Genomic DNA, 27,802 nt, shown 5'->3' on the forward strand with positions numbered 1-27,802 from the left:
TAGAAATATTTCATTTTACCCTTAATAGCAAATATTATTACAGTTGACCCTTAAACAATTTGAGTTTGAACTGTGCACTGTTCCATTTATATATGGGTCCTCCACCTCTACGACCCCTGAGAAAGCAAATCCAAATCCCATCTTTCTCCTTCTCAGCCTATTCAATATGAAAACAACAATAAAGGATGAAGACATTTATGATGGTTCACTTCCACTTGATTAATAGTAAATACATTTCTCTTCCTCATGATTTTCTTAATATTTTCTTTTCTCTATTTTATTGTCATAATACAGTACATCATGCATATAAAATGTGTTAATTGACTACATTATTAGTAATACAAAATGTGTTAATTGACTACATTATTAGTAATACAAAATGTGTTAATTGACTATTTATGTTATTGGTAAAGATTCTGGTCACCCGCGGGCTCTTAGTGGCTAACTTTTTGGGGAGTCAAAAGTTATATGTGGATTTTTCACTGTGCAGGGGGTCAGTGCTCCCAACCTCTGTGTGGTTCAAGGGTCAACTGTATATGATTTGTAATAGGCACATGCTTTAATGTAATACTTTACTTGAGTACAAACTACGATGGTCTATACATTTTGAAAAAATGGAAAGTTTTGATTTGAAGCTATTTAGATAATTTAGGTGGAATATGTTTGGCCCTTAGATATCAATGGTTATTCTTCATTTTCTACATCCCTTTGCTCTTTCTTTTTTCTTCTTCTTTTATTTAAATATACATTTTGCATTTAATGTGATGCTAGATGGCTCAACAAGTAGAATACATTCATTCTGGTCAGCTGAGCTATTTTTTCAAAAAAACCAAATCACAAATTTCTGTTTTTTTAATGGAGTGAATTCAATTCAACATTCCAAAGTAAATTAAGTCCTCAATTTGTATTAGTGCTATTAGGTTCTTTTCTACACTGGACTGAACTTCATAGATTCTCTCAAATACAAAAAGGATTTTTAGATTACTTATTAAAGATGTAACTATGCATAAGTGATAAATCAGCACACATATACCAGACAGCAATAAAGTATTAACAACCCATAGGCACTGATCTCAGACATCCCAAGCAGGCTAATAATGCACATCATTCTTTCAAAAACCATTGTATTTACCTTTTGAAGAAAATACCTAGATAGTGGAATTGAACACAAAGAATTAATAACTAGCTGAAAGTACAGCCAGGGTTTGAGACAGAAAGTGTACATTCAGAATTCATTCTCTTAACCACAAAATTATGCTGCCAGAGAAAATCAGCAATGTTAAACAAGTAGAAGAATGTTACATGATAAAAGTGCATTTTCAGTAGGCTGTTTACAATAATTCCAATTCCAAGGTAAGTTTTTGCCTTTTTAAGTTGGAGGGTTGTGAATCTACCACTTGGTTACTGTGTGTGGTGAGACTTCAGAATATGAAAGAGTGTTTAAGCTTATGCTTTCATTTGCCACTATTAAAGAAAGAACAGTAGAGTAATTCCATAATAGTACTAGTTTACAATTACATTTTTTTGTGAATTGGTCATAGGAAACTTGAAGAATTCTGTTATTTTCAGGGCTGAGGTTGAATTCATTTGGGCTTTAATATCAACTATTGGTCTTTCTGCAGACAGTCACTTTCAGAGTAGAATCACTGTTTTCAGGGTAGCTTTTCACACTCTACACTGTGGCCCTGGGGATGGGTTGACTACCAACAAAAAGTTGCTAAGCTACTTTTTGGGGCATGCTCCGAGTTATTGTCCCTTTAGGACTAAAGAGGCCTCCCCCACCCCCGGTTGTAAATGTTGACTGACTTCATAAAAGACTCCAAAAAACTGAAATTTCTCTTTCTTCTGCACTCAAGATGTTTGCATTCTGTTTGTTAAAATGGAGTAATGAGCTTTACATTTTAACCACCATGTCCTAGAATTGTAACAAGCTAATTATTCAATTTAAAACACATAACAAACTAAGCTTCCTGTTAACAAGTGGCATTTTTGATCCACCAATTATCTGGACAAATATTATGATGGTAAGTTTTCTCATATGTTCTGCTTTCAATTTACTTCATGATTCAATTAAACAGTTGTCAATACATGACAAGAAAAATAAGCTCCCTAGTCCATCGTGGCCAAGACATATCATTAACATTGATATCTACTACACAAGTTATTGCACACTGAGATATCTTAATAGTTGGATAACATCCTTCTTTTAAAATAATATGTGTGGATTGGAGGTTTTGCAGTCTAGGCACAAAAGATATCTTCTGAATCCTTCTATTATTCAGAAAGTAATTAAAATCAACTAAATAGATTACAGAGACAAAAAGAGCAAGAAATTGTAATCTCCTGATGAACATATTATGAATTGGAGTCAATTATTGTTATGCATTTCTATTACACTTGGCCTTTGTAATCTGGAAGCTATAAACTTCAATACGTTCAATTCAACATATAAGTCATTATATTAGAAAATTCCATTTAAAAACCTATAGAAGTTAAAATGGTTTAAATATAGATATAAATGGTAAGTATGAAGGTTTTCAATATGTTAATCCTGTGATTTAAAAATATTATTTGGGCAATATTCTTAATCTCTTAAATATTCATTAAATGGATTTTACAGGAAGAAGGTAATAAAATCATTTTTGAGCAGCGATTTCATAGTTGTGAATGAAAATATGGTGCATTATAAAGTGCAAGTGACTCCAGCATCTTCAGAATGTGAACAGGTTCTTGTCCCCCATTGTCGAATTTTACATTCTTCAATAGATGATTCTCTCCCAAAACAATACACTTCATTCAGCCATATTGGACCAGTACCTGCAATAATGAGGCGCAACTGCATTAGTAAATTTAGAGTTTAGTGTTTCTGTTCGTGTGGGGCAAAGCCATTAATTCCTTCACTAATTAAACAACAAAAGTGTTTATTATTTTCTGTATTCAAGTTCTGTGCTCTCTAGTAGGAATCAAACATTAATCTCCTGCTTCAGAACACTTTATACTGTTAACCTGTAAACTACTAAAATGCAAAGTACCTACACAGTTCTATGAAAGTAGAGATTAAGAATTTTTTAAAGGATTTGACAAATTAGTTTTATTATTAATCTAAAAATAAGAAAGTTTCAGCCTTAATAATCATGAGTGTATGTAATAACCTGATGATCCAAGTGTATATGTATGTCAAAAGATCTTGGGGGTATATTTGTATGTAAGATAAACTGGAAAAAGGAAAACTTAATCGAAGCATCTTCCTCCTTTTCTTATCTTCCCATGTATTTCAACTTATGTGTGCCTGGTTTATCAAATACATTATCTATTTTTAATTAAAGTAGAACTAATTAATCAGCCAAGGGCCTACAAACCATCCTGTAAGGAAACCATGGATTAAGAATGTTACTAATTGCAAGCACAAACAAACAGCAAGAAAATGACAGAGCAAAGGTTTTCATGAGCTGATCAATTAAGAGAGTGGTAATAGTAAGTTGGAGAGCCCAAGTATTTTGTGAGGTGTTTATAACAGTATTGAGCCTTTTTGACTTGAACTTTTAAGGCAGAAGAAGGAAAAGAGTAAAGGAATATGATCTCAAAATCAGAAACCTTGCCAGGGACACTTTTTAGTTCCCAAATTAATCTTACTAGGCATGGCATGTTCCCTTTTGTGTTTGTGATTGTATGTGTGAGCATATTTTTATGTGTATATGTGTTTGTATATCTGTGTTTCCTTTTAAGTATATAAAGTCTATAAAAACTTTTTGAAAGCCTCAAAGGGCTACTTAAAAATACATGCAAATACAAACAATTGCGCAAATAGTAAGACTATTCCCATGTTAATACAGGAGGAAGCCAAAGTACTGAGACATTTGTAAATTGTATCTATTATATTTATTGTCATTTATAAATTGTATAAACAAACAGAAATTAAACTTTTGATGAAAGCCATGGCTCTTTCATAATTTGGAGAGTGTGAGAGTGGCTCCATGAATTCTGAACCTGGGCTACTGTGATGCTTTGGCATTATATTTTGTAGGTCTAGTCAGTGAATTTAGATTTCAGCAGTGCAGAATTTGTACAATCCAGGAAAAGGAAATTGAGAGTGGGAATTCTCCAAATGTCCACAGCACCAGCAAGGTCGTCCCAACATGAACAGCAAAGGAAAAACATTATTTAGTTGATTAATATGCTGACATGTAAACACATGTTTTTAGAAACTGCGGTAAGGGAATTCATGAATGTTAGAATACCAAGGTTGTGGTTGTAATAATGAAAATTTAAGTCCACTCTTTTAAGAATTTTATGTGGCAGGAAACACTTACACATTTGATGTATTATTCCATGGAATCCTCAAATAAATTTCAAAAACTGAATGCCATTATTGTGTCATTTTACTGTTTAGGAAACTGAAAATCAGCGAGGATAAGGAACTATGTGTGCTCAAAGTCACATAGCATTCCCACCCCGTGTCTACCCTGAGCCACTGCCTTTAATCAATGACTTACTGCAACCTCCTTCATTGTTAGACTTACTTATTTAGCAAATCTGCTTTGAGTGCCTACATGAGTGAACAAGACCAAAGTCCACACTCTTGTGGACTGACTTCCTGGGAGGGCTTATCTTCTAGGTAGATGAAGCAACTGAGATCACATATGCAATCATGCCAGAGCAAATATCGTATCTAGAGCCTCTGATTCTTATTCCGGTTATTTTTCCTCTGAGGACACATGGATGTGACAAATGTATTGTGGAATTTGGTATCTCTGTCTTTTGCTATGTGGAAAAGTTTCAGACACAGTGAAATTTTTTTAAGCGCTTGTGTATAAGGTAATATGCTAGGTCTTTTCACATACATTTCTAAATTTACTTTTTATAATTACCTTGTTAAATAATGGTAATTATCTCCATTTCATAGATACATAAACTGAGACTCAGAAAGGGTGTATGACTTTCTCAAAATTACAAAGAATAGATCCAGGCAACAGAACATCATGACACTTAAAGCTTAGTGATATGTATTGGTTACACAGATGTCTAGAGAGAATTATAGAAGTAATTTCCAAAGATTTGTTGTTTTATTTTTACATTAATATACTCAAGACTATTGAGCCCAGGGGAAAAATTTATTTAATACATATTTTCCATCTCATTCCAAATTGTTTTCTGCATTAAAAAATTAATGCAGAGATAGTATAAAATTCATAAAATTTTATCCTTGTGTAAGCCAATGAGATAAAAAACAAATTTGTTTTTATTTCTTTAGATAATAACTGTTACTCAAGGATTTTCGTTGTTGGGGCTGTCATTGTTATTATTTTCTTTGTGCCTCTGAACTATTATTTCTAGTCAGTAGAAAGCTGTACAAAAAGTATGTGTGTTTCTTAGATATGTTTTTAGTCTCTAATCCTCTTCCTCTCTCTCTTTCTCTCTCTCTTATCTTTCCACCTGTATACCTAGCCATATATACATCTATGATTTCTTTTATAATTTGAGGGTTGTAGGGATTGATATTGATTTTATATATACGATATATGATATTGATTATATATATATAAAAGATATATATATTTTATATATATATATCTTTTTTTTTTTTTTTTTGAGACAGAGCCTCCCTCTGTCACTCAGGCTGTAGAGCAATGGTGTGATCTCGGCTCACTGCAACCTCCGCCTCCTGGGTTCAAATGATTCTCCTGCCTCAACCTCCTGAGTAGCTGGGATTACAGGTGTGCACCACCACGCCCAGCTAATTCTTGTATTTTTAGTAGAGACGGGGTTTCACCATGTTGGCCAGGATGGTCTTGATCTCTTGACCTTGTGATCCACCCACCTCAGCCTCCCAATGTGCTGGGATTACAGGGGTGAGCCACTGCGCCTGGCATCCTCTTAACTCTTTATAAAAAATGAAAGATACTGATATTTCTTTGGGGTATTTGGGTATCTTTAATCTTACCAGCATTTCTATGAAAAATAAAAGATAATCAGTTTCATACATCACCCAGATATATTATAAAATGATGAGATTTGAGATCAGCTGCTGAATAGATAAATGGGGGAGCAAATATCGTTAATAGTAAAAAGTGTCTGAATGTGTATTTTCATTATATCTAGTCATGGCTGAGTGACATAAATTTCTATCACTTTTAAGCCTAGTTGGGAAGTGTTTTGTGAACAGTGTCTGCTTTGAGAAAAACATTGTGAATGAAAGTTGAAAACACTGTGGGAATCAAAGTAGAGATGAATGGGTAAATAGTGCATATAGTTTGGATTCTAGTTTTGTGCTTATAGAGAAATCACTTATTTTTCCTCAATTTTATGATATGCAGAATACAGGGGTAAGGGTAACATAGCTTTAAGACTTTGTCTACCTTTAATATTTCATGATTCTAAGATTCTGAAGAAGCAAGCTCTTTAGAAATGAAGTTCTCAAGTATAAAGGACTTGGAAGGATGTTTCATCTGGCGGAGAAAGCATGGTATGAGAGCCAGGTTAAGGCATGAATCTTGACCCTTCTTCCCACCCCCATGCACCCACAATCAACATAATGACTATGTAAATGTGTACAAGTTTGGTGACCTCTGCTAGCCCTACTTATTTTCTCTATGGAAAAAAAAAAAAGCTATTTTTCTATGATTACCCAGCTCTATGGACTGGCCCTATATTACTTTCCATAATATTTGACATTCAAACATTTACATTTTAAAACATTCAACGCACAAAAAGCACTATGTAAAAATTTGACTTGTGACCCTTTGATATATTTATTTATCTTTGAGATTAGTTTTACTCCCATTCATTAAAGGATAGTTCAGAGGTATAGAGTTGTATTTTTTGATTGCCTTCTGTTTGCACTTATTTTTTTTTTTTTGAAAATTTCACATAGAAAATTGATTATAGTATATGAAAGTGGTAATAAAAAAGCAAAGAAAAGTTAGCTAAGAATAACTTCTAAATGGCATTTATGTTTAGATGTTACTTTTGTTTCTGTTTTCAGGTTTGGAATTTCAGCACTCTAAACTCAGGAGAGGATGCAATAGTTACTCCAGATCTTACTTCCTTCACCAGCATCCACACAGGCTCAGATATACCTGGAGCAAATTCTTGAAGGTACCACTGTTGTCTGATAAAGCTCATCCAAGTTTGCTGCAGGGAGGCCACAGGCACAAGAGCTTGGAAAGCCTGGATACAGGGCCAAAAGTACTCACTCTCCTTTCGCTGCCCTGTGCATTGATGAACAGTAGATGCCCCTCAGTGCTTACTTAATTAAACTTGTTTTGGCTGGTCAGAAAAAAGGTGCATCCAAATGAAAGAACCTATTTAAAGGAGCATGCTTGAAACTTTATTACTGTAAGTCATTTTACTGGCAACTGCAAAACTAATTGTTCTTAACACTAACAAGGATTCTATCTGCGAAGCCAGGTTTGCTATTTAAAACTAGAAAAAAAATATGTGGAGACTGTCCAAAAATTACATTGTTTCTGCAATGAGGGATTATATAAAGAGGATTCATTTAAGTTGTTTTCTGGCTGGGCACGGTGGCTCATGCCTGTAATCCCAGCACTCTGGGAGGCCGAGGTGGGCAGATCTCGTGAGGTCAGGAGTTCGAGACCAGCCTGATCACCATGGAGAAACCCCGTCTCTACTAAATACACAAAAAATTAGCTGGGTGTGGTGGAGCATGCCTGTAATCCCAGCTCCTTGGGAGGCTGAGGTAGGAGAATCGCTTGAACCTGGGAGGCAGAGGTTGCAGTGAGCAGAGATTGTGCCACTGCACTCTGGCCTGGGCAAAAAGAGCAAAACTCCATCTCAATAAATAAATAAATAAATAAAACTTGTTTTCCTTTTTGTTTCAATTTTGGTAATTACGTACAATATGATATGAACCTGATTCTTCTCACTTTCCTAAGAGAATGATAAATAATTAAAACATTAATGCATGTTTCTCTTTCACTTCTTTACTCATCCACTCATTTTTCTAAGTCTCTTGTCTCTGCTCTGCATTCAAAATTGCTTTTTTCTTTTTCTCTTACAGTGAAACTGTAAATTTAAGGTGGAGGAGTGAAAAAATGAGGAATGTTTTAAACAGCTTTCCATAAAAACCTCGTTAGCCATGTCAAATCCCCAATCAGTTAATAATGTAAGCCTGTCTCTTGAAATACAATGTCCAGTGAAGTAGATCATAAAACTTACTTTTCAAATCATTTTCTTCAGAGCAAATAATATTGGTTCTATTTTTTTCTCTCAGCTCATTTTGCTTTATTATTTTAAAATTTGCATAATTATTCTTTAGTTGTTTGGTACTGAACTTTAGGCAGGGAGTGGAAACAAGAGCTAAGTCAAACCAGGTGCAGTGGCTCACACCTGTCATTCCAGTACTTTGGGAAGCTGAGGCAGAAGGATTGCTTGAGGCTAGGAGTTTTAAATGAACCTGAGCAACATAGCAAGGCCCTGTCTTGATAAGAAATTAAGATTAAAAAAAAAAATTAGCCAGGTATGTGGTGCATACCTGTGGTCCCAAGAAACTCTGGAGGTGAAGGTGGGAAGATCATGTGAATGTGCAGGAGTTTGAGGCTGCATTAAGCTGTGATTGTACCATTGTACTCCAGCCTAGGTGACAGAGTAAGACCCTGTCTATAAAACAAACAAACAAGCAAAATCTAAGTCATATTAGTGGGATATCTACTTTGAGTTATCCTTGGAATATCACTAATGTCAATATACAATGTAATAGTGATCTGACTCTTTCAAAGATAATAGCAAATAAATGTGTGATTATACAGTTTGTATTGCTGCTAGGAGTGATCTCCTTCAGTATTGCGCAACACAACATTGTGAGTCAGATTTTGTAGTGGTGCTTTCCATATGCTAGTTAACTTAGACTTCAAGACAAATCCACCAGATCGGTGTTATTCTCACTTTATTGGAAAGGAAATTGAAATTCTGAAACACAATAACCACAGCTAAAGTTTAAACTTGCAATGTTTTAAGTTAGAAAACTCCTAATCTTTCCAGTTTGCTTCACTAGATGCTGAAAAATGTAAAAGGATTGTTTGATGATAATAAAACTCTGGGACAATGTACAGAATCACCAACTACCATAAACAAACAGCCTCCTGAAAATTTAGACAAAATTATGTCAAGAAAACTTGAGAGACTTATCTTCACATAGCCAAGTAAATAATTTCACATGAGACTAAACTCTGTCATTGTATTCTTATTTAAACTTAAAAAAAAATTCTCTTCTTAGTATCTCAATATACCTATTGTCTTCCTTTCTTACCAGTTCTTTAGATCAGAAATCCCTATCTTATGGAGATATAAGTAGGAATGAATAAAAGCTCTGAGGAAAATACTATTTTACTCGTGAGACTAAGCCTTAAAGTTAATGCAATTTTAGGGCAATAGTCTTCCAACTATGTGTTTCTCACCTATGTTTGTAACTACGGTGGAAAAATATCTTTGAAGTCCACGGCAAAGCTTCATGCTGAGAGAAAAAATAAAGCTACAGATGATGTCTTGTTCACTTTCATACCACAGGTTGTATTTTGCCAGCACTTACTAGTTTTCCTTGAATTAAAGTACGTATACTACTACTGTTGCTCTCCATTTGATTTCGTGCTCTCCACGAAAAAGCCTCACCTCAACCGCTGTACTACTGGGCTAGTTTCTTAAAGCAAGGGTCCCCAGCCCACAGACCATGGACCAGTAGTGGTCCATGGCCTGTTAGAAACAGGGCTGCACAGCAGGAAGTGAGCAGCAGGCGAGCGAACAAAGCTTCATCTGTATTTACAGCCGCCCCCTATCACTCACATTACTGCCTGAGTGCCGCCTCCTGTTAGATGAGTGGCAGCATTAGCTTCTCATAGGAACACAAACCGTATTGTCAATTACACATGTGAGGGACATAGGTTGCATGCTCCTTATGAGAATCTAATGTCTGCTGATCTGAGGTGGGGCTGCAGCCGTGATGCTAGAGCTGGGGAGTGGCTGCAAATGAAGATTAACATTAGCAGAGAAGTGTGACGGCACAGAGGCAATAATAAATCAATTGCTTGCAGACTCATATCAAAACCCTGTCAGTGAGTGGCAAGTGACAAGCTGCATCTGAGGGCAGGCTTTAGAGTGGAAAGTGAGTTGATGTACTTCAGTTGTACAGCTGCATTTGGTGCCTTTAAAAGTATGTCTGAGACAACTTCAAATCTCCATACCTTCTGGATTAAAGTTTTAAAGCAGAATATCCTGAAACTGCCACAAAAGCACTGAAAAGGTTGCTTCCATTTCCAACATCTTATCTTAGTGAAGCAGGGTTTTCTGCAGTGACAGCAACCAAAATGAGATTATGGAGTAGACCGGACATAAGCAACACACTTTTGGTGTCACTGTCTCCCATAAGCCCCAGATGGGACCGTCTAGTTGCAGGAAAGCAAGCTCAGAGCTCCCACTGATTCCACATAGTGAGTGGTATAATCTACATCAGAATGACTTGTATAATCATTTCATTATATATTACAGTATAATAATCACAGAAATAATGTGCACAATAAATGTCATGTGCTTGAATCATCCCCAAACTTTCTCCCATCCCTGGTCCAGAGAAAAATTGTCTTCCATAAATCTGGTTCATGGTGCCAAAAAGGTTGGGAACCACTGTCTTAAAGAAACAATGCTAAAGGCAGAGTTGTCAAATCCTGCATAATGTAAGCATCAAAATAATTCATCCAGACTAGGGGTATTTTAGGGTACTTTTCTTTTTTTATACTGAGCTTGTCTGCATTTATTATATTATCTAAATAACTGGCAATTTTTATACTTCATTTGTCAACAAAAGCACATCTTGAGAATCCAAAACATCCACATGCTTTTATTTCTAAAGCTGAAGAATCTTCAGTCATTTACCAGGTGACTAAGAACATGGATAATAATCGTTATGTCCTCTGTTAGAACTCTGGGTGTCCCCTTCATAGATGGTAATAGTCACTTGAAATGTTTTATGTGATTATGTATTTAAAATAAATGGTCTTTCATTCTGTGAATGTTAGTTATCATAGAAATGGATTCTGTTCCCACAAAACAATTTGGAAACGTGGGCTGGGTGTGGTGGCTCACAACTGTAATCCCAGCACTTTGGGAAGCCAAGGTGGGTAGATAGTTTGAGCCAAGGAGTTTGAGACCAGCCTGGGCAACATGATGAAACCCCATAGCCACCAAAAATATAAAAACTAGCCAGGCATGGTGGTGCATGCCGGCAGTCACAGCTTCTCAGGGGCCTGAGGAGGGAGAATCACTTGAACCCAGGAGGCAGAGGTTGCAGTGAGCCGAGACTGCGCCCTGCACTCCAGCCTAGGTGATAGAGGGAGACCTGTCTCCAAAACCAAAAAAACAAAAACAAAAACAAAACAAAAGACCAATGTGGAAACTCAAATTAGGAGCTCAGTCTTGTTAAATAACTGAGGGCATCATTCAATTCTCTAGGGATGAAGAGTTGAGGATTGTTTTTTCTTTTTCCTCTTCTCTAAAACAACAAAAAAGAAAAACAAAACAAAAGCAAATATCTAGCTGTTGACCTTGAAAATATCTTACTGTTTTACTTTTGGAGATAAATTTTATAGGTGCAAGAATGATTTCAAACCCACACTTTTCAACCTGGGAAAAATGTTCTAAATATGGGACAGGGATGGAAAATTTGGAAACTCCAGAGATCTATTTGAAGCTGTTTATTTCCTTTGTTTCTTCTATGTAAACCTTTAGGGTGCAAGTTACAAACTGGGGCCAGGGGCTGAACCTGGCTACAGAAGTTCTGCACATTACCACTCTGTTTTCTGACATCTCCTCTCTTCATAAAATTAAATTATCCTTCTGGGATCTGAAGACTCTAGAACCTGAGCCTTCTGCTTAAATCCATCTCTTAAACCTAATATGATAATAATAATATATATATTTTTGAGACAGAATATCACTCTGTCACCCATGGTGGAGTACAGCTTGGCTCACTGCAACCTCTACCTCCTGGGTTCAAGCGATTCTCCTGCCTCAGCCTCCCGAGTAGCTGGGATTACAGGCATGCACCACCATGCCTGGCTAATTTTTGTATTTTTAGTAGAGATGGGGTTTCACCATGTTGGCCAGGCTGGTCTCAAATTCCTGACCTCAAGTGATCCACCCACTTCAGCACCCCAAAGTGCTGGGATAACAGGTATGAGCCACCATGCCCGGCCTAATACGAAAATCATTTTAGGATGTAATTGTGACCTATTATTATTACTATGCAGGTATTTAACACAATGCCTGGCACATACTCATTACTCAATAAATCATAGTATATTAGCACTTGGCAATATCTTCTAGGCATTTGAGAAGTTCATCTTACCTTTTTCTAGTTTTCTGTAAAAATTTGTTTTTCAGAGACAGGCCTTGCTCTGTCACCCAGGCTGCAGTGCAGCAGCATGACCATAGCTCGTGTAACCTGGAACTCTTGAGCCCAAGCGACCCTCCCACCTCAGCCTCTGTAGTAGTTAGGACTGCAGGTGCATGCTATCATGCCTCGCTTTTTTCTTTTCTTTCTTTCTTTCTTTTTTTTTTAATTGGTAGCGATAGCATCTTACTATGCTGTCCACGCTGGTCTTGAACTCATTTATTCTAGTGATCTTCCCGCTTCAGCCTCCCAAAGTGCTGGGACTATAAGTGTGAGCCACTGTACCCAGCCTAGACTATGTTCCTGTCACTACTTTGTTCTGTGTCATTAGAAAATGCCTGCATTTCATTTTTTTAAAAACAAAACTTTCTGACCAAGCATCGGTGGCTCACGCCTGTAATCCCGCACTGTAGGTGGCCGAGGCAAGCAGATTACGAGGTCAGGAGATCGAGACCATCCTGGCGAACGTGGTGAAACCCCGTCTCTACTAAAAATACAAAAAATGAGCCGGGCGTGGTGGCGGGCACCTGTAGTCCCAGCTACTAGGGACGTTGAGGGAGGAGAATCGCTTGAACCCGGGAGGCAGAGGTTGCAGTGAGCCGAGATCGCGCCACTGCACTGCAGCCTGGGCGACAGAATGAGACTGCATCTCAAACAGCAGCAACAACAACGACAACAAACCCCACAAGATTTTCTTTCAATTACCTTGTCCAAAATGAGCTGCCTTGTGCACGGCTTGAACACCTGGGTATCCCAAACTCCTACAGATGACCTGTCCAACACGCACTTCCCAGCGATCGTCACAAATTGTACCCCACTGGCCGCTGTGGAGTATCTCCACTCTCCCCTCGTGAGGGCCGCTCCCACCGACCAGTCGAACTTTCTTAAATGAGGCTGTTAAAAAAAAAATTCAGACAAGCAAGGACTAATTATGTACACACTGCTTTATAGCACCTTTTTACAACACACAGAAAAACATTTTAGCACATTTTTCCAGTAAGTTAAACTATTGCAATAAATATTAAACTTTCTAGCACCACCTATTGGTAAAGAGTTTAACTGCAAATATTGCAGTTTTAACAGTTGAAGAGCAAAATCCAATCTGTCTTACATGTAAGTTATATACATATGAGGACACTTCAAACATTATATTCCAACGACTTTCAATTTTAACAGATACAAGTTTACTGTCATATAGATCTTTCATACCATTGAAAAATTATAACTAAATGGTTCATTATTTTCTTGACATGAAAACATACAAACTTATGAACATATAATGCAGAGATTTTCAATGGTATAGGAGGTCGGGGAGCAGATATTTTAGAATATCACAAACACAAAAATAGGTGACCAAACTTCATATCTTTTACCAAGGGAAACGAGGGAACTATAGTGACAACATTCATTTAGAAATAGCAAAGACTTTCCTTGTAGTGAGGTTCCTGGATTCTGTACCAAAGTCTTTGTGTTTTTCTTTTACAGAAAAAAATATTAACGAGATGAAAAATCAGACAATTTTGTGTATTTTGAGAAATGATTCAAATAGTAAAAACAAAGAAATAAACTTTGTTTACAATTATGAAAGTAATTTTGTTCTATAGCGTTTAATCAAAATGACCATGTGTACAATAAACTTTTGTAAACTCTTGATCCTCCTACAGAAAGATTTATATAAATATGAAATGGCTCTTTTCTATTTTTAAAAACCAATATATATGCACTTTGACCTAGGGACAGATTAAATAAAATAGTACAACAAATATTACAAGAGCAATTCACTTGGTGTATGAAAATTCTTTTAAACAGCCTGTATTATTCTGCTAAGTATTTGTTTAGAAAATTATTTGGTTAAAGAACAGAATGAAAGGCAGAGACAAAAAATGTTTTTTAAAATTTAGTTAATACCAGATAAAAATAACAATATTTTCTAATAATCATAAAACACATTAATGTAAGTCTATTTAAACAAAACATATCTTTTCAAATATAAGTTTGAGGAATGTTATATTATAAAAAAGCAAGATGTAATGTTTACAACAAAAATATCTCTCTAATATGAAAACAGAGTTTTAGGGTATGGCTTTTTGGAGCTTAATAAATTGAAGAAATATTCAGTAACTTTTTTTTCTCCAATTTGAATTCATTTTGTTAGAATGGTAATCTAATAACATTAAAAGTTATTGGATTATCATTCCAACAAATGTTTTTAACTTATGCTTATTACTGTGTTAACAGTAATTTAATAACATTTAAAATTATTAGATTACTGACAATTTCCTGTAATGAAACTGAGTGACCTGAGCCATGCAGAAACATAAAACGTGGCATGTTACTCTATATATATACTTATATTTATTCTCTTGATTCTTCCAAAATATAATTCAGTGCTAAATACTGAATTAGTGTAAGCATGCCTGAGTGGATAAGCCCTTCTTCACTTAATAAGCATAAGTTAAAAACGTTTTTAAAAATGAAAATAATTTGTTTTTATGGTATCTCAGCTTTCATTTACTAGTAAAATTCCTGAGTGGCCCGATCATTTCCTGTAATTGCCTAAAGAAAATGAGAAAGAAAAATCCAAGAAAGGATTGTGAGAAGTCTTTACATATTAGAGTCATGTTTTATTAACTAGTGTGATATCCAAATGTTTATTTTTATACAAGTCAAATACATCTAAACATAATATATTTATCATGCATGCATGCTATGAAATTTCAGGCATATTCGAACATTTGATTATATAAGCATCATTGTCCTGTTGCCCAAACAAGTGTATGTAAGCATTCTCACTGTCCATTGTTTACCTCTTATTCCTTCCAAAATGTCATGAATGAGCCATGCTTGTCCCGGAGCAGTGGTTCTCAAACAATAATATGTAGCAGAACAAGCTCCCAATAGCTAACGCTGTTGGTCCAGGGACCACACTTTGAGAACCACTAACCTAGATGATTGCAGTATATATTTAGAAGAGGAGACATATTATATCAGAAACAGATGGTGCTGCTGATACAATCCTTTGATCTCATTTATTGCAAAGAGAATGGCTGACTGTAAATTTCTACCAAATTCCCTATGCTCAAAGGATCCTGAGGCGGGGTAGGTACGTGCATTCAAATTCTTCAGGGCCAAATATGTTTGGGTATGCTGATCCATATCTGTCACCTGAAATATTGTTCAATTATAAATCAACTATTAATAGGTGACCACACATTGCTGATCCTTGACCATCTCTGAAGTAATACAGAGGAAGAGTGTCTGAATATGTCAGTAGACTCATTTGAGAGTTGGCTTCACCTGCCATTCAACTGCTCTGTTTTGGTGATGTAGAAAAGTTTGTTTTGTCATGAACCTTGATCATAGCATTTTCTCTGTAAGACTGAAGGATCGAAACTTCTCTGAAACTAGCTAACTCATTGTCATAGATATGTAAAACATGTCTATGGTTTCTTTGACATCAAGCTAATATATTTAGTCAGACATGGCTTTTTTTTTCCATTTGGGTATTTTTTTTTGTATATAAAGATTTCAGAAGACACACGTGTGTGTGTGTGTGTGTGTGTGTTTGTGTGTGTGTGTGTGTTTCTGGATAGCTGTTTCCTCTTAACTTTATTTGTGTAGACATTTTCTAGATCCAAATCAAATAAACACAGATAAGCATTGACTATGTGCCTAAACAACAAATCCCTGTATTATTACTTCTTAATTGGTGAAAAAACAGAAACAGAAACTAAAGTAACTTACATCAAAACCAAAATAATACTGTATTTTAAGGATCATTGGATGTTTCATAGAACCCAAGGATAAGATTATAGTTAGGAATCTGGAATAGCCGACCCAAGACCCGAATCCGCTTAGGAGGCTCCAACTTGTACCCAGGCTTCTTTCTGTAGGTTGCTTACTTCTTCTTTTTGTTGTGGCAAGGTAGATATCTTTGCTCTCCTGTTCACTTGATAGAACATGTCTGTTAACAGCTCCTAAGTTTATGTTTTACAGTTTCTTTCTCGATGACAGTTACTGTCTCTTTCTCAGTGGCAGACTGACAGTTCTAACACTCACCTAACTTGATATTTTACAGCCTATTTCTTAGTGATAGATTCTAAAATATCCAGGGAAGTTCTTCAATGGCCTAGTTTGGGCCAAATGCCCATCTGTGGACTGGACAAACAGGCAGTGTCACTTGCATGAACATGGCATTCCCAGAGTGAGAATGGGGAGGCATTTCCATGTTGAAACAGTTTTGAGCAGACAAAATATATTAAGTCCATTCCATAAAAGATATTTTAATAATCTTGCTGCTTTTATGCAAATATTTGCTGTTTCTTTATAGAACAAGTTTGGGAATCCCTGATAGAATTACAAACATAGTAGACTAGAATGATAGAGGACTTCATAAGAATACTCTTGCCAAGTGACTTGTGGAATAAATAAGGTCATGATTAATCTCTGTTCACCTTTCCAATCTAACCCTTGAGAAATTCTCCTTACCTGCATTGCTTTGTCTTTTTACTTTAGTTATATAACTACTCACATTTTTCAAGTAAGTCTCATTCTCCTTTATTCCTGGGGCTTTGGTTCCTGTCTGGAATGTTCCTTCTTCCCTTCCCACTTCCCCTCTCATTTCTACACTCTCAATCTCCAAATTTGGATTGGTTACTTTATAGCACTATTACAGATGCTGTACCAAACCACAGGAAACTTGTTTGTTTTCCCTGTTAGACTGAAAGAAACCCCTTATGGTCATGTTTTCAGCATCTGACAAAATGCAAGTTGTCACTTAGTAGTCACTTGATGAAGAGTTATGGCATGAATGAGTAAACGAATGAATGGTGAGCTTCTCTTGATACATGAACTGCATTACCCAGTGAGATTAAATTGGCAAATGCTTAAAATATCAAATCATAGAAGAAACAGAATTTAATATTTCATAAGTCTTTAGAGGGAATAGAATATAGTTTCTATGTGTAGAAACAGAAAAATCATGAAGGAAAGACTGATTTAACTGGCATAAACATAAGTGTTTTTATGGAAAAAATGCATATGGCTGGCTACCGAGAGCCTCTGCAAATACGAGGGTTTGGTGGAAGGCTCTGATCAGAGAAGCCTGAGACATTGGAAAATCTGATTTTGTCAGCTCAGTGAGCAGATCTCTCTCTTAGAGGCAGACTAATGTTAAACAGAATCTTGGGACTAAATGTCAATTCAATTTACAATGAGAAATGTAATTGCCTCAAAAACTGGAATATTTGAATCTGCTTGACAAGGCCATTTTCTCCCCTTGGGCAATCTGCATGGGAAGCCAAATCACAGGCAGTGAACTCTTAGTTTAATTAATTTATTAATTTACAATGAGACCTAGCAGTGAGATTTTGCTTCTGGGACTGGCCAGTGATCTTTGGTTAACACATTTTTCTTTATATATGTTAATATATTCAGTCAGGTTAAATGATGTGACATATCTCTGCTGATTCATTGAATGTTCATTCTATAGTTTAACTTTTTAAAGGCAATCTCACCATTCTTATGTCCCAGTTATTTACATTTCTATGACAGTGAGTTATCTAGTTTCAGAGAAGTTCCAATCCTTTCTTTAGGAAAGAACCGGGACATAAGAATAGTACATACATATATAGCAAATGCACAAAAGCATGAATGGAAGGAAACAAACTCCAGGATGAAGGTTTACCCTGGAAAGGAAGACAGGTAGACATACTAGGACTTCAACTCTGTTCATAACATTATATTTCTCTTAAACATTTTTAAAAATTTTTCTTTAGAGACAAGGTGTCCCTGTGCCTCCCAGATTGAAGTGTTATGGTGCAATGATAGCTCACTGCGGCCTCAAACTCCTGGGCTCAAGTGATCCTCCTGCCTCAGCCTCCCAAGTAGCTGGGATTACAGGCGTATGCCACCACATCCAACTAATTTAAACATTTTTTGTAGAGAAGGGGTCTTACTATGTTGCACAGACTAGTCTCAAACTCCTAAGCTCAAGTGATCCTCCTGCCTTGGCCCCCCAAGGTGATGCCATTACAGGTAGGAGCCCCTGCACCCAGCCGAAATTATATTTCTTAAAAAACAAATACTTGTAGTCAAGACGGTAAATGTGAACATTTCAAAGGTCCAAGTGGTGTACACATGACTATGTATTAGCTATTTATGATAAGTGCTATTTCTTTTCTTTATTTTTGAAATATATTTTATTTAAAGAAGAAAACAACACTTTCACAGCAATGTTGACAGAGCCATAGCAGAACCCTGAACAAATTATTTAAAGTGTTCCATATACAAGTCAACCCTTAAAAGTTAGAGAAAAGATACCACGAATCTATTAATCACTGTTGGAAAGACAACATTTAAACTTGAAAAGTCAGGGAATATGTAAGGTCTTCTTTGCATGTGTCAATTACCACTACTCATTGGAAAGAAATAACTGAAGTTAGAAATGACTTTTGAGGAGCATAACAGTTATTATCCTATTTTTTACTCATAGTCATGATTTCTTTTTTGTATCGTTTATTGGAATTAGGATTTAGGTTAAATCCTAACCTATGGATTAGGTTATGAATCACAAAATAGAGTCTATTATGGATTAGGTTAAATTCCATAACAATGGAAGTTATGATATTTGAGATGCAAATGTAACACAGAAATTTAAAAATATCTGGTTGCAGTTGGACCTGGAAGTTCTCACAACATGGCAAAATTCCTTTAAGAAAATAACTGATCCTTTATTTAAGATAATTACCTTACTGAGATACTTAGCAATGAAATGTACAATCCAAGTATCAGATACCTGCAGAAACTGAGTTAAATTTCTTTAGAAAATTTCTCTAGAAAAATAACATAACAGATTGTGTTACTCCTAAAGTCAGAGAGAGAAGTATTTTGGAGGTCCTGGGACAGAGTTAAGAGGAGATATTTTTGTATTTTTTGAAGACACGGGATTTCACCATGTAGCCTAGGCTGGTCTCCAACTCCTGAGCTCAAGTGATTTGCTTACTTTGGCCTCCCAAAGTACTGCGATTACAGACATAAACCACTGCACCTGGCCATAGGTGTAATTTTGCAGTTTACTTAATGGTTCTAAATCCTCAAGGGGAAGACATCAGAGTGACAGATTCCTTGTGGGGATTAAGTAAAGGAGGTATAGAAAGTGCTTTTCAGAGTGTCTGGTTCATTCTACGTATTATAGGTATTAGTGATACTATTATTTCTTAGAAATTCAGATTTCTGGCCTAAAGATGGGAAATAGGTGATGCGAGGACAAACATATCATATATTAAATAACAGTTTCTCAACTAGTTTGTGCTTCAGAATCCCAAGGAGAACTTTTGGGAATCACATGTATCGAGGCCACAGCACAAACTCCCTGAAATCAGAGTATCTGTATGTCATATCCAGGCAACTTTATATAATAAAAGCCTCACGGTCATTCTGATGTTCACCATATCCTAAGCCCAACTTGTAGAACAATACTAGAATACATAGGATCACTTAGAGAGCTACAAATCATTCGCATTATGGAATAATTAAACTAACACATCACTGCCGAATAAGCAATCAGCAAGACTATTTCTAAATATGATTGAACAAGTTAGTGAGTTTGATCCACTTTTTAGTGGACCCTGCATTCTGAGATTCTTAAAGGAAATCTTGCCTTATCCACCATTTGGTATTTATCTCTTCGGGTTAGGCAATGAGTACATCTTATCTCTACACACAATAGCTTGTCAAGGGGAAAGCTCAGGATCAAAAGTAGAGATGGAAAAAGTTATTTTGAAGGAAAAAATGCAGCATTCTTTCTCAGTCATGGCTAGATGTTAAGATAATGCCACACAGCAAGAGCTGACTTTACAACAAATATAACATATCTAACAAGAAAGAGAGAAAGAGCAAGAGCAAGACTGAGTCCAAATGATTTACTTTGAACACCTGGATCCTGCTATGCCTGAAGCCATCTGTTGGAATTGTAATTCTTAATTATGTAAACCAACAGACTCTATTTTGTGATTCAGGATGTTTCTCTTACTTTCTACTTAACAGTTCATACAAATACTTCGATGGTGATTATTTGTCAAAGAATATTAGAAGTGATTGCCCAGGTCACCCTGTTTGTCATTGATCCCATCACCATTGGTTATTGTCTATTTAAACTGCATTATTCTAGTAATTTTTATTATTTCATGAGACACAATGTAAAAGAACATCACTAGAATGTAAATACACAATACTAGCTATAAAGAAAAATAAAATTGTTCTCATAACTATAAAAGCATCAGAATGCATCAAATTTATTTATGGTGCGATCTAGGCCCTCTTTGAGAACAAAGTTACAGAAAGATAGACAAAGAAAACTGAATTCATTCTGAAACAGTTCCAGCCGTGTGCTGCAGAGATCCTGCCCACAGACACAGGATCAGTTCTTGATGCCTTCCTATTATGTACTGAATTGTGTCACTCCAATATTTGCATGTTGAAGTCCTAAACCCCAACGTGACTGTATTTAAAGAGAGAGGCTGTATGGAGGTAATTCAGGTTAAATTAGGTCACAAGGGCAGAATCCTAACTTGGTAGGACTGGTGCCCTATAGGAAGAGATAAAGACATTAGGAGCTCAGTGCTCACACAGAAACTGCCTCACGAAGTCACAATGAGGAGGTGGCCATCTGCAAGCCAACGAGAAGCCTCAGGGAAACCAATCCTGCCACAGGCTTGATCATGGGCTTTTAATGTCCAGAACTGTGAGGAAATAAATGTCTATAATTTAAGCTATGTTATCTGCGGTATTCTGTTCTGACAGCCCAAGCAGACTAATACGTTTTCTTTTTTCACTTACGTTGTGTGTTTTTATTTGCAAAGGAGAAATAGCATACTTCAGGGCATATAAACTTAAAAATACAAGCTTCTTCTTTAATTTATAGGTGGAGTTAAGCTGCTATACTTGCTATGTTGTGATTTGAACACATTGAAAATCCCTTTTCTGAAAATGACTTTGTCCCTAAAACACCTACTTTAAAGGCTTAGATTTTTATTTAAAAATGACACAAGTATTTACAAAGGGCCTATTAGATGTTTTAATACATTAATAATAATAATAATAGTTCATTAGCTTACGCTCTGTGATTGATAAAGTACATATCCTTTTGACGCAGAAATAGTATTTCTAGGTGCAGGTAATGTACTGGATAACAGGATTAAGTGAGAATGTAACAGGAAAGAGTTTGAGGTGGAAGATGTTTTATAATAGAACAGATAATCATTTTATAGGGGACAAATAAATTTTGTTGTAAATCCTGAAGTTTTTGGGAAAATATTGTACACAGAAACTGAATATTTGTATGCAAAGAGGTTTACTTGTCTTTTGGGCTTTCTAGGAAATAAAAATGCAGAAATATACAAAACATCATTAGGAAATGGGTCATTTTGCTAAATAATTCACATTAGAATTCCTTTATATAGGTCCTTACAATACCTGAGGGTCAAATATTTTACTTTGGCATGGATTAAGCAGGATGTGAGTAAGAAGTAGAACACGAAAATAACTACAGCATCCAGGAAAGGATTACGAGTCTGTAGGCTAAGCCGTAATGGCGGGATTTCTTGGAGACTCCATGTGAAGCAAGCCAACCGAGTCGTTCTGAGAAATTTGGTCTTAAGATTCACCTCAGGTTGGGTGCCGTGGTTCACGTCTGTAACCCCAGCACTTTAGGAGGTCAAGACAGGTAGATCATTTGAGTTTAGCAGTTAGAGACCAGACTGGGCAAGACAGCAAAACCCTGTTGCCTACAAAAATTTAAAGAAAATAGCTGAGTGTGGTGATGTGTGCGTGTAGTTCCAGCTACTTGGAAGACTGAGGCGGGAGGATCACTTGAGCCCAGGAGGCGGAGATTGCAGTGAGCCAAGATCATGCCACTGCACTCCAGTCTGGGAAACAGAAAGAGACTATCCCCCAACACCCCCTAAAATAGATTTACATTTTAAGGGCAGCACATTTCCAGAGACACTAGGCTGAGGGGGGCAAATAATAGGCTGTGAGCCTGTACAAGGAAAGTGCTTTAATTTGAGCAACATAAATAATCTTGTGTGAGTATCAGGCTAAATTTCTACTACACAATAGGAAACCCGGAGTCATGTCTTCAAAGGGCAGGAAAGCCACTTGGTACCCAGGTTATAGAGGAAAGGGAAGTGGTGTGTAGGGTCTCTGCTTCATCTGCATTCCTGCACATAATTGCATGAATTTCCACTTCTGTTGCTGTGAAAAACAGGGCTGATGTTTTTCCTTCGAATTGGTTCTGGTGAGAGTGAGGCTGTGAGAGTTAGTCGGGATAGGGACTAAGCAGGACAAGTGCTAACTGCTGGATCCATCATTGATTTAAATCCTATTTCAAACGACAAAACATACAGGCATATCCGGTTTTATCGGTCTTCACTTTATTGCACTTCGCAGATACTGCATGTTTTACACATTGAAAGTTTGTGGCAATTCTGTGTCCTGCAAATCTGTCAGTCTCATTTTTCCAACAGCCTGTGCTCACTTTGTGTCTCTATGTCACATTTTGCAAATTCTCACAGTATTTCCAACTTTTCCCTTTGTTTCAAATGCTTTTTTTTCTGCACCTAGATGATCAGTTTTTTATCCTTAAGTATATTAACATGGTGACAAATTGATTTATTTCTTTTTTTTAAACTTTTCTATTAGGTTCAGGCATACCTGTGCAGGTTGGTTATACAGGTCAATTGCATGTCATGGCAATTTGGTGTACACAGATTATTTTGTCATCGAGGTAATAAGCACAGCAGCTGATAGCTTCTCAGTCCTCACCCTCCTCCCACCCTCCACCCTCAAGTAGACCCCACTGTCTGTTGTTCCCTTCTTTGTGTCAGTATCTACTCAAAGTTTAGTCCCCACTTGTAGGTGAGAACATGAGGTATTTGGTTTTCTGCTTCTCTGTGTGTTTGCAAAGGATAATGGCCTCCAGCTCCATCCATATTCCTTCAAAGAACGTAACTCATTTTTTGTATGGCTACATGGTATTCCACGGTGTATATGTACCACATTTTCTTTATCCAGTCTACGAATGATGGGCATTTAGGTTGATTCCATGTCTTCGCTCTTGTGAATAGTGCTGTGATGAACATATGCGAGTATGTGTTTTTATGGTAGAACGATTTATATTCTTCAGGTATATACTCAGTAATGGGATTGCTGGGTCAAATGGTAATTCTGTTTTAAGTTCTTTGAAACATCACCAAAGTGCTTTTCCATAATGGCTGAACTAATTTATATTTCCATGAGCAGACGATAAGCATTCTCTTTTCTCCACAGACTTGTCAGCACAGCATCTGTAATTTTTTGACTTTTTAATAAACAGCCATTCTGACCGGTATAAGATGGTATCTCATTGTGCTTTTGGTTTGCATTTCTCTAATGATTAGTAATGTTGAACATTTTTGCATATGCTTGTTGGCCATGTGTATGTCTTCCTTTGAAAATTGTCTGTTCTTGTCCTTTGTCCATTTTTTATCATGTTTGTTTGTTTTTTTTTTTTTTTTGCTTGTTAATTTAAGTTCCGTATAGATTTTGGATATTTGACATTTTTTCATACATAGTTTGCAAATATTTCCTCCCATTCTATGTATCTGTTTACTCTGTTGATAGTTTTTTTTTGGGGGGGGGCGCAGAAGCTGTCTAATTAGGACCCATTTGTCAAATTTTATTTTTGATGCAATTGCTTTTGGCATCTTCATCATGAAATCTTTACCAGGTCCTATGCTCAGAACGGTATTTTGTAGGTTATCTTCCAGAGTTTTTATAGTTTTAGGCTTTAAAGTCTTTAATCTATCTTGAGTTGATTTTTGTATATTGTGTAAGGAACGAGTTCAGTTTCAATCTTCTGCATATGGCTAATCAGGGATCCCAGCACCATTTATTAAAAAGGGAGTCCTATTCCTATTGCTTGTTTTTATTGGCTTTGTGAAAGATCAGATGTTTGTAGGTGGTTGGCAATGTTTCTGGGTTCTCTATTCTGTTCTGTTGGTGTATGTGTCTGTTTTTGTACTAGTATCATGCTGTTTTTGTTCTGTACCCTTGTAGTATAGTTCAAAGTCAGGTACCATGGTATCTCCAGCTTTGTTCTTTTTCCTAAAATTGGCTTGGCTATTTGGCTCTTGTTTGGTTCCATATACAGTTTAAAATAGTTTTTTTTTTTTTCTAATTATGTGAAGAATGTCATTGGTAGTTTAAGAGGAATAGCATTGAATGTATACATTGCTTTGGGCAGTGTGGCCATTTTAATGATACTGATTCTTCCTATACATGAGTATGGAATGTTTTTCTATTTGTTTGTGTCATCTAGGATTTCTTTGAGCAGTGGTTTGTAGTTCTCCTTGTAGAAGTCCTTCACTTCCCTTTTTAGCTGTATTCCTAGTAATTTTATTCTTTTTGTGGCAATTGTGAATGGGATTACATTCCTGATTTGGCTCTCAGCTTGACTGTTATTGGTATACAGAAATGCTAGTGATTTTCGTACGCTGATTTTGTATCCTGAAACTTTGTTGAAGTTGTTCATCAGCTGAAAGAGCTTTTGGGTCAAGACTATGGGAATATAGAATCACGTTGTCTGTAAACAGAGTCTGACTTTTTCTCTTCCTATTTGGATGCCGTATATTTCTTTTATTTTCATTGTTTTTTGTTGTTGTTGTTTTGTTGTGTTTTTTTGTTTGTTTGTTTTTCTTTTTCTTTTTTGAGACGGAGTCTCGCTCTGTCGCCCAGGCTGGAGTGCAGTGGCCAGATCTCAGCTCACTGCAAGCTCTGCCCTCCTGGGTTCACACCATTCTCCTGCCTCAGCCTCCCGAGTAGCTGGGACTACAGGCGCCCACCACCTCGCCCGGCTAGTTTTTTGTAATTTTTAGTAGAGACAGGGTTTCACTGTGTTAGCCAGGATGGTCTGAATCTCCTGACCTCGTGATCCGCCCGTCTCGGCCTCCCAAAGTGCTGGGATTACAGGCGTGAGCCACCGTGCCCAGCCTTTTGTTTGTTTTTTTGTTACGGAGTCTCACTCCGTCACCCAGGATGGAGTGCAGTGGCATGATCTTGACTCACTGCAACCCCTGCCTCCCAGGTTCAAGTGATTCTCCTGCCTCAGCCCCTCAGGTAGCTGGGACTATAGGCACCCACCACTACACCGGCTAATTTTCGTATTTTTAGTAAAGACAGGGTTTTGCCATTTGGCCAGGCTGGTCTGGAACTCCTCACCCTAGGTGATCTTCCCACTGCAGCCTCCCCAAGTAGATGCACTATATTTCTTTATCTTGCCTGATTGCTCTGGCCAGGACTTCCAATACCATGCTGAACAGGAGTAGTGGAGATGGCATCATTATCTTGTGTTGGTTTTCAAGGGGAATGTTTCCAGCTTTTGCCCATTTAATATGATGTCGCCCGTGGGTTTTTCACAGATGGCTCTTATTATTTTGAGATATGTTCCTTCAATACCTAGTGTATTGAGAGTTTCTAACATGAAGAGGTGTTGAATTTTATCAGAAGTGTTTGCTATATCTATTGAGATCATCATGTAGTTTTTGTTTTTAGTTCTATGTGGTGAATCACATTTATTGATTTGCAAACTTTTTCATTATTAGTAAAATATGGGGAGATTAAAACAAAGTTTGTTGAAAAATGCAATTAAAAAGTAAAAAACACAAAATATAAACTTTATTTCTCAACATAAGCTCCATCAAGTTCAAGACACTTTTATAGGTAATGATACTAGCCATTTAGTCCATCCCTAAAGACTTGAGGATCTTAGGAATTTAACTATATCAATGCTGTCATCTTCTCATTATTAAAAGAAGAAAAATTGGTGTCCTTTAAAAATATTTTGAGAGTGGGAAGCAAAAAGATGTCAGAAGCAGCCAAATGAAGATTGTAAGATGATTTTCCATTGAAACTCTCCCCAAAATTGTCCTAGTTTGATGAGAGCAATGAGCAAGAACACTGTCATGATGGAGACTCTCTGGAGAAGCTTTCCTGTGAGTTTGCTGTTAAAACTTCGGACGACTTTCTCAAAATACTCTCATAGTAAGCCTAGGTTATCATTATTTGGCCCTTCAGGAAGTCAACAAGAAAAATCACTTGAGCATCCTCAAAACCTGTTGTGAGAACCTTTGTTCATGACTGGTCCACTTTTGCTTTGACTGTAACACTTCCACCTCTTGGTAGCCATTGCTTTGATTATGCATTGTCTTCAGGATTATACTGGTAAATCCATGTTTTACCTTCTCCTGTAATTCTTCAAATAAATGCCTCAGGATCGTGACCCCACTTATTTAAAATTTCTATTGAAAGCTCTGCTCTTGTCTACAGCTGATCTGGACACAACAGTTTTGGCACCCATCTAGAAAAAACTTTACTCAACCTTCATTTCTAAGTCACAGTTGTGCAAGTCAAACCAGTTAGGATGTCTGAGGTGTTGGCTCTTGTTCTGCTGTCTCAGTTCTTTTCAATTAAGGCACAAACAAGATGAATTTTTTTTTTCCTTACAAATTGATGTGGCTAGTCAGCTACTGCAGGCTTCATCTTCAACATTTTCTTATCCCTTTGTAAAATTGAGTTCTGTTTTTTTCTAAACTGATAATTCCTTTGGGACACTGTGCCTATAAACTTTTCTTAAAGTATCAGTGATTTCATCATTCTTCCAAACAAGTTTCATCACAAATTTTATGTGTGTTCTTGGTTCCATTTTAGCAATATTTATGTGGCTCTGATAGGGGCTTTTTTAAAACAGATACCTTATTGTTCTTTGTGCATCAAATTAGATTCTATTCAGACACGTTATAATAAGCTAGCTTGTTTTAGTGCAAAATTTTTGAAACCCAAGTGTAGTGTTTTCATTGTACATATTTTCCATGATTCTTTTGAAGACCCCTTGAATTTGTTATGGCAATCAGTGATTTTGGAGATTACTATTGTGATTAGTTTGGGGAACCACAAACCATGCCCATAAAAGATGGCAAACTTAGTCGATATATGTTGTGGGTATTCTGACGGCTGCACCAACTGGCTGTTCCCCCTTCTGTCTCTCTTCCTCTCCTCAGGCATCCCTATTCCCTGAGACACAACAATATTGAAAGTAGACAAATAGTAACCTAACAATGGCCTCTAAATATTCCAGGGAAAGGAAGAGTTGCATATCTCTCATTTAAACCAAAAGCTATATACGATTAAGCTTAGCGAGAAAGGCATGTTGAAAGTCAAGATAGGCTGAAAGGATGAAAGATATCTAAGTTGTAAATGTGAGAAAAAGTTCTTGAAAGCAATTAAAAGTGCTACGCCAGTGAACACAAAAATAATAAGAAAACAAACCACCTTATTGCCGATATAAAGTTTTAGTTAGTTAGTGGC

At 36.6% G+C, this 27,802-nt stretch overlaps 1 protein-coding gene across 2 annotated transcripts in view; it reads right to left on the reverse strand.

Annotated features, from left to right (window-relative positions):
- Positions 1–834: 834 nt before the first annotated feature.
- The window catches only part of MSR1 (macrophage scavenger receptor 1), an 85,326-nt gene continuing 58,358 nt past the window's right edge, over positions 835–27,802 (reverse strand). For both annotated transcript variants that reach the window (XM_005562649.5, XM_005562648.5), the window contains 2 exons: positions 13,106–13,294; positions 835–2,817 (listed from right to left, as the gene is read on the reverse strand). In XM_005562649.5, the coding sequence (XP_005562706.2) occupies positions 2,684–2,817; positions 13,106–13,294 (323 nt within the window). In that variant the 3' untranslated portion in view covers positions 835–2,683. The remainder of the gene's footprint in view (positions 2,818–13,105; positions 13,295–27,802) is intronic.

Source organism: Macaca fascicularis, chromosome 8, assembly GCF_037993035.2.
Source record: "Macaca fascicularis isolate 582-1 chromosome 8, T2T-MFA8v1.1".
In the NCBI taxonomy this organism is placed as follows: Eukaryota; Metazoa; Chordata; class Mammalia; order Primates; family Cercopithecidae; genus Macaca; species Macaca fascicularis.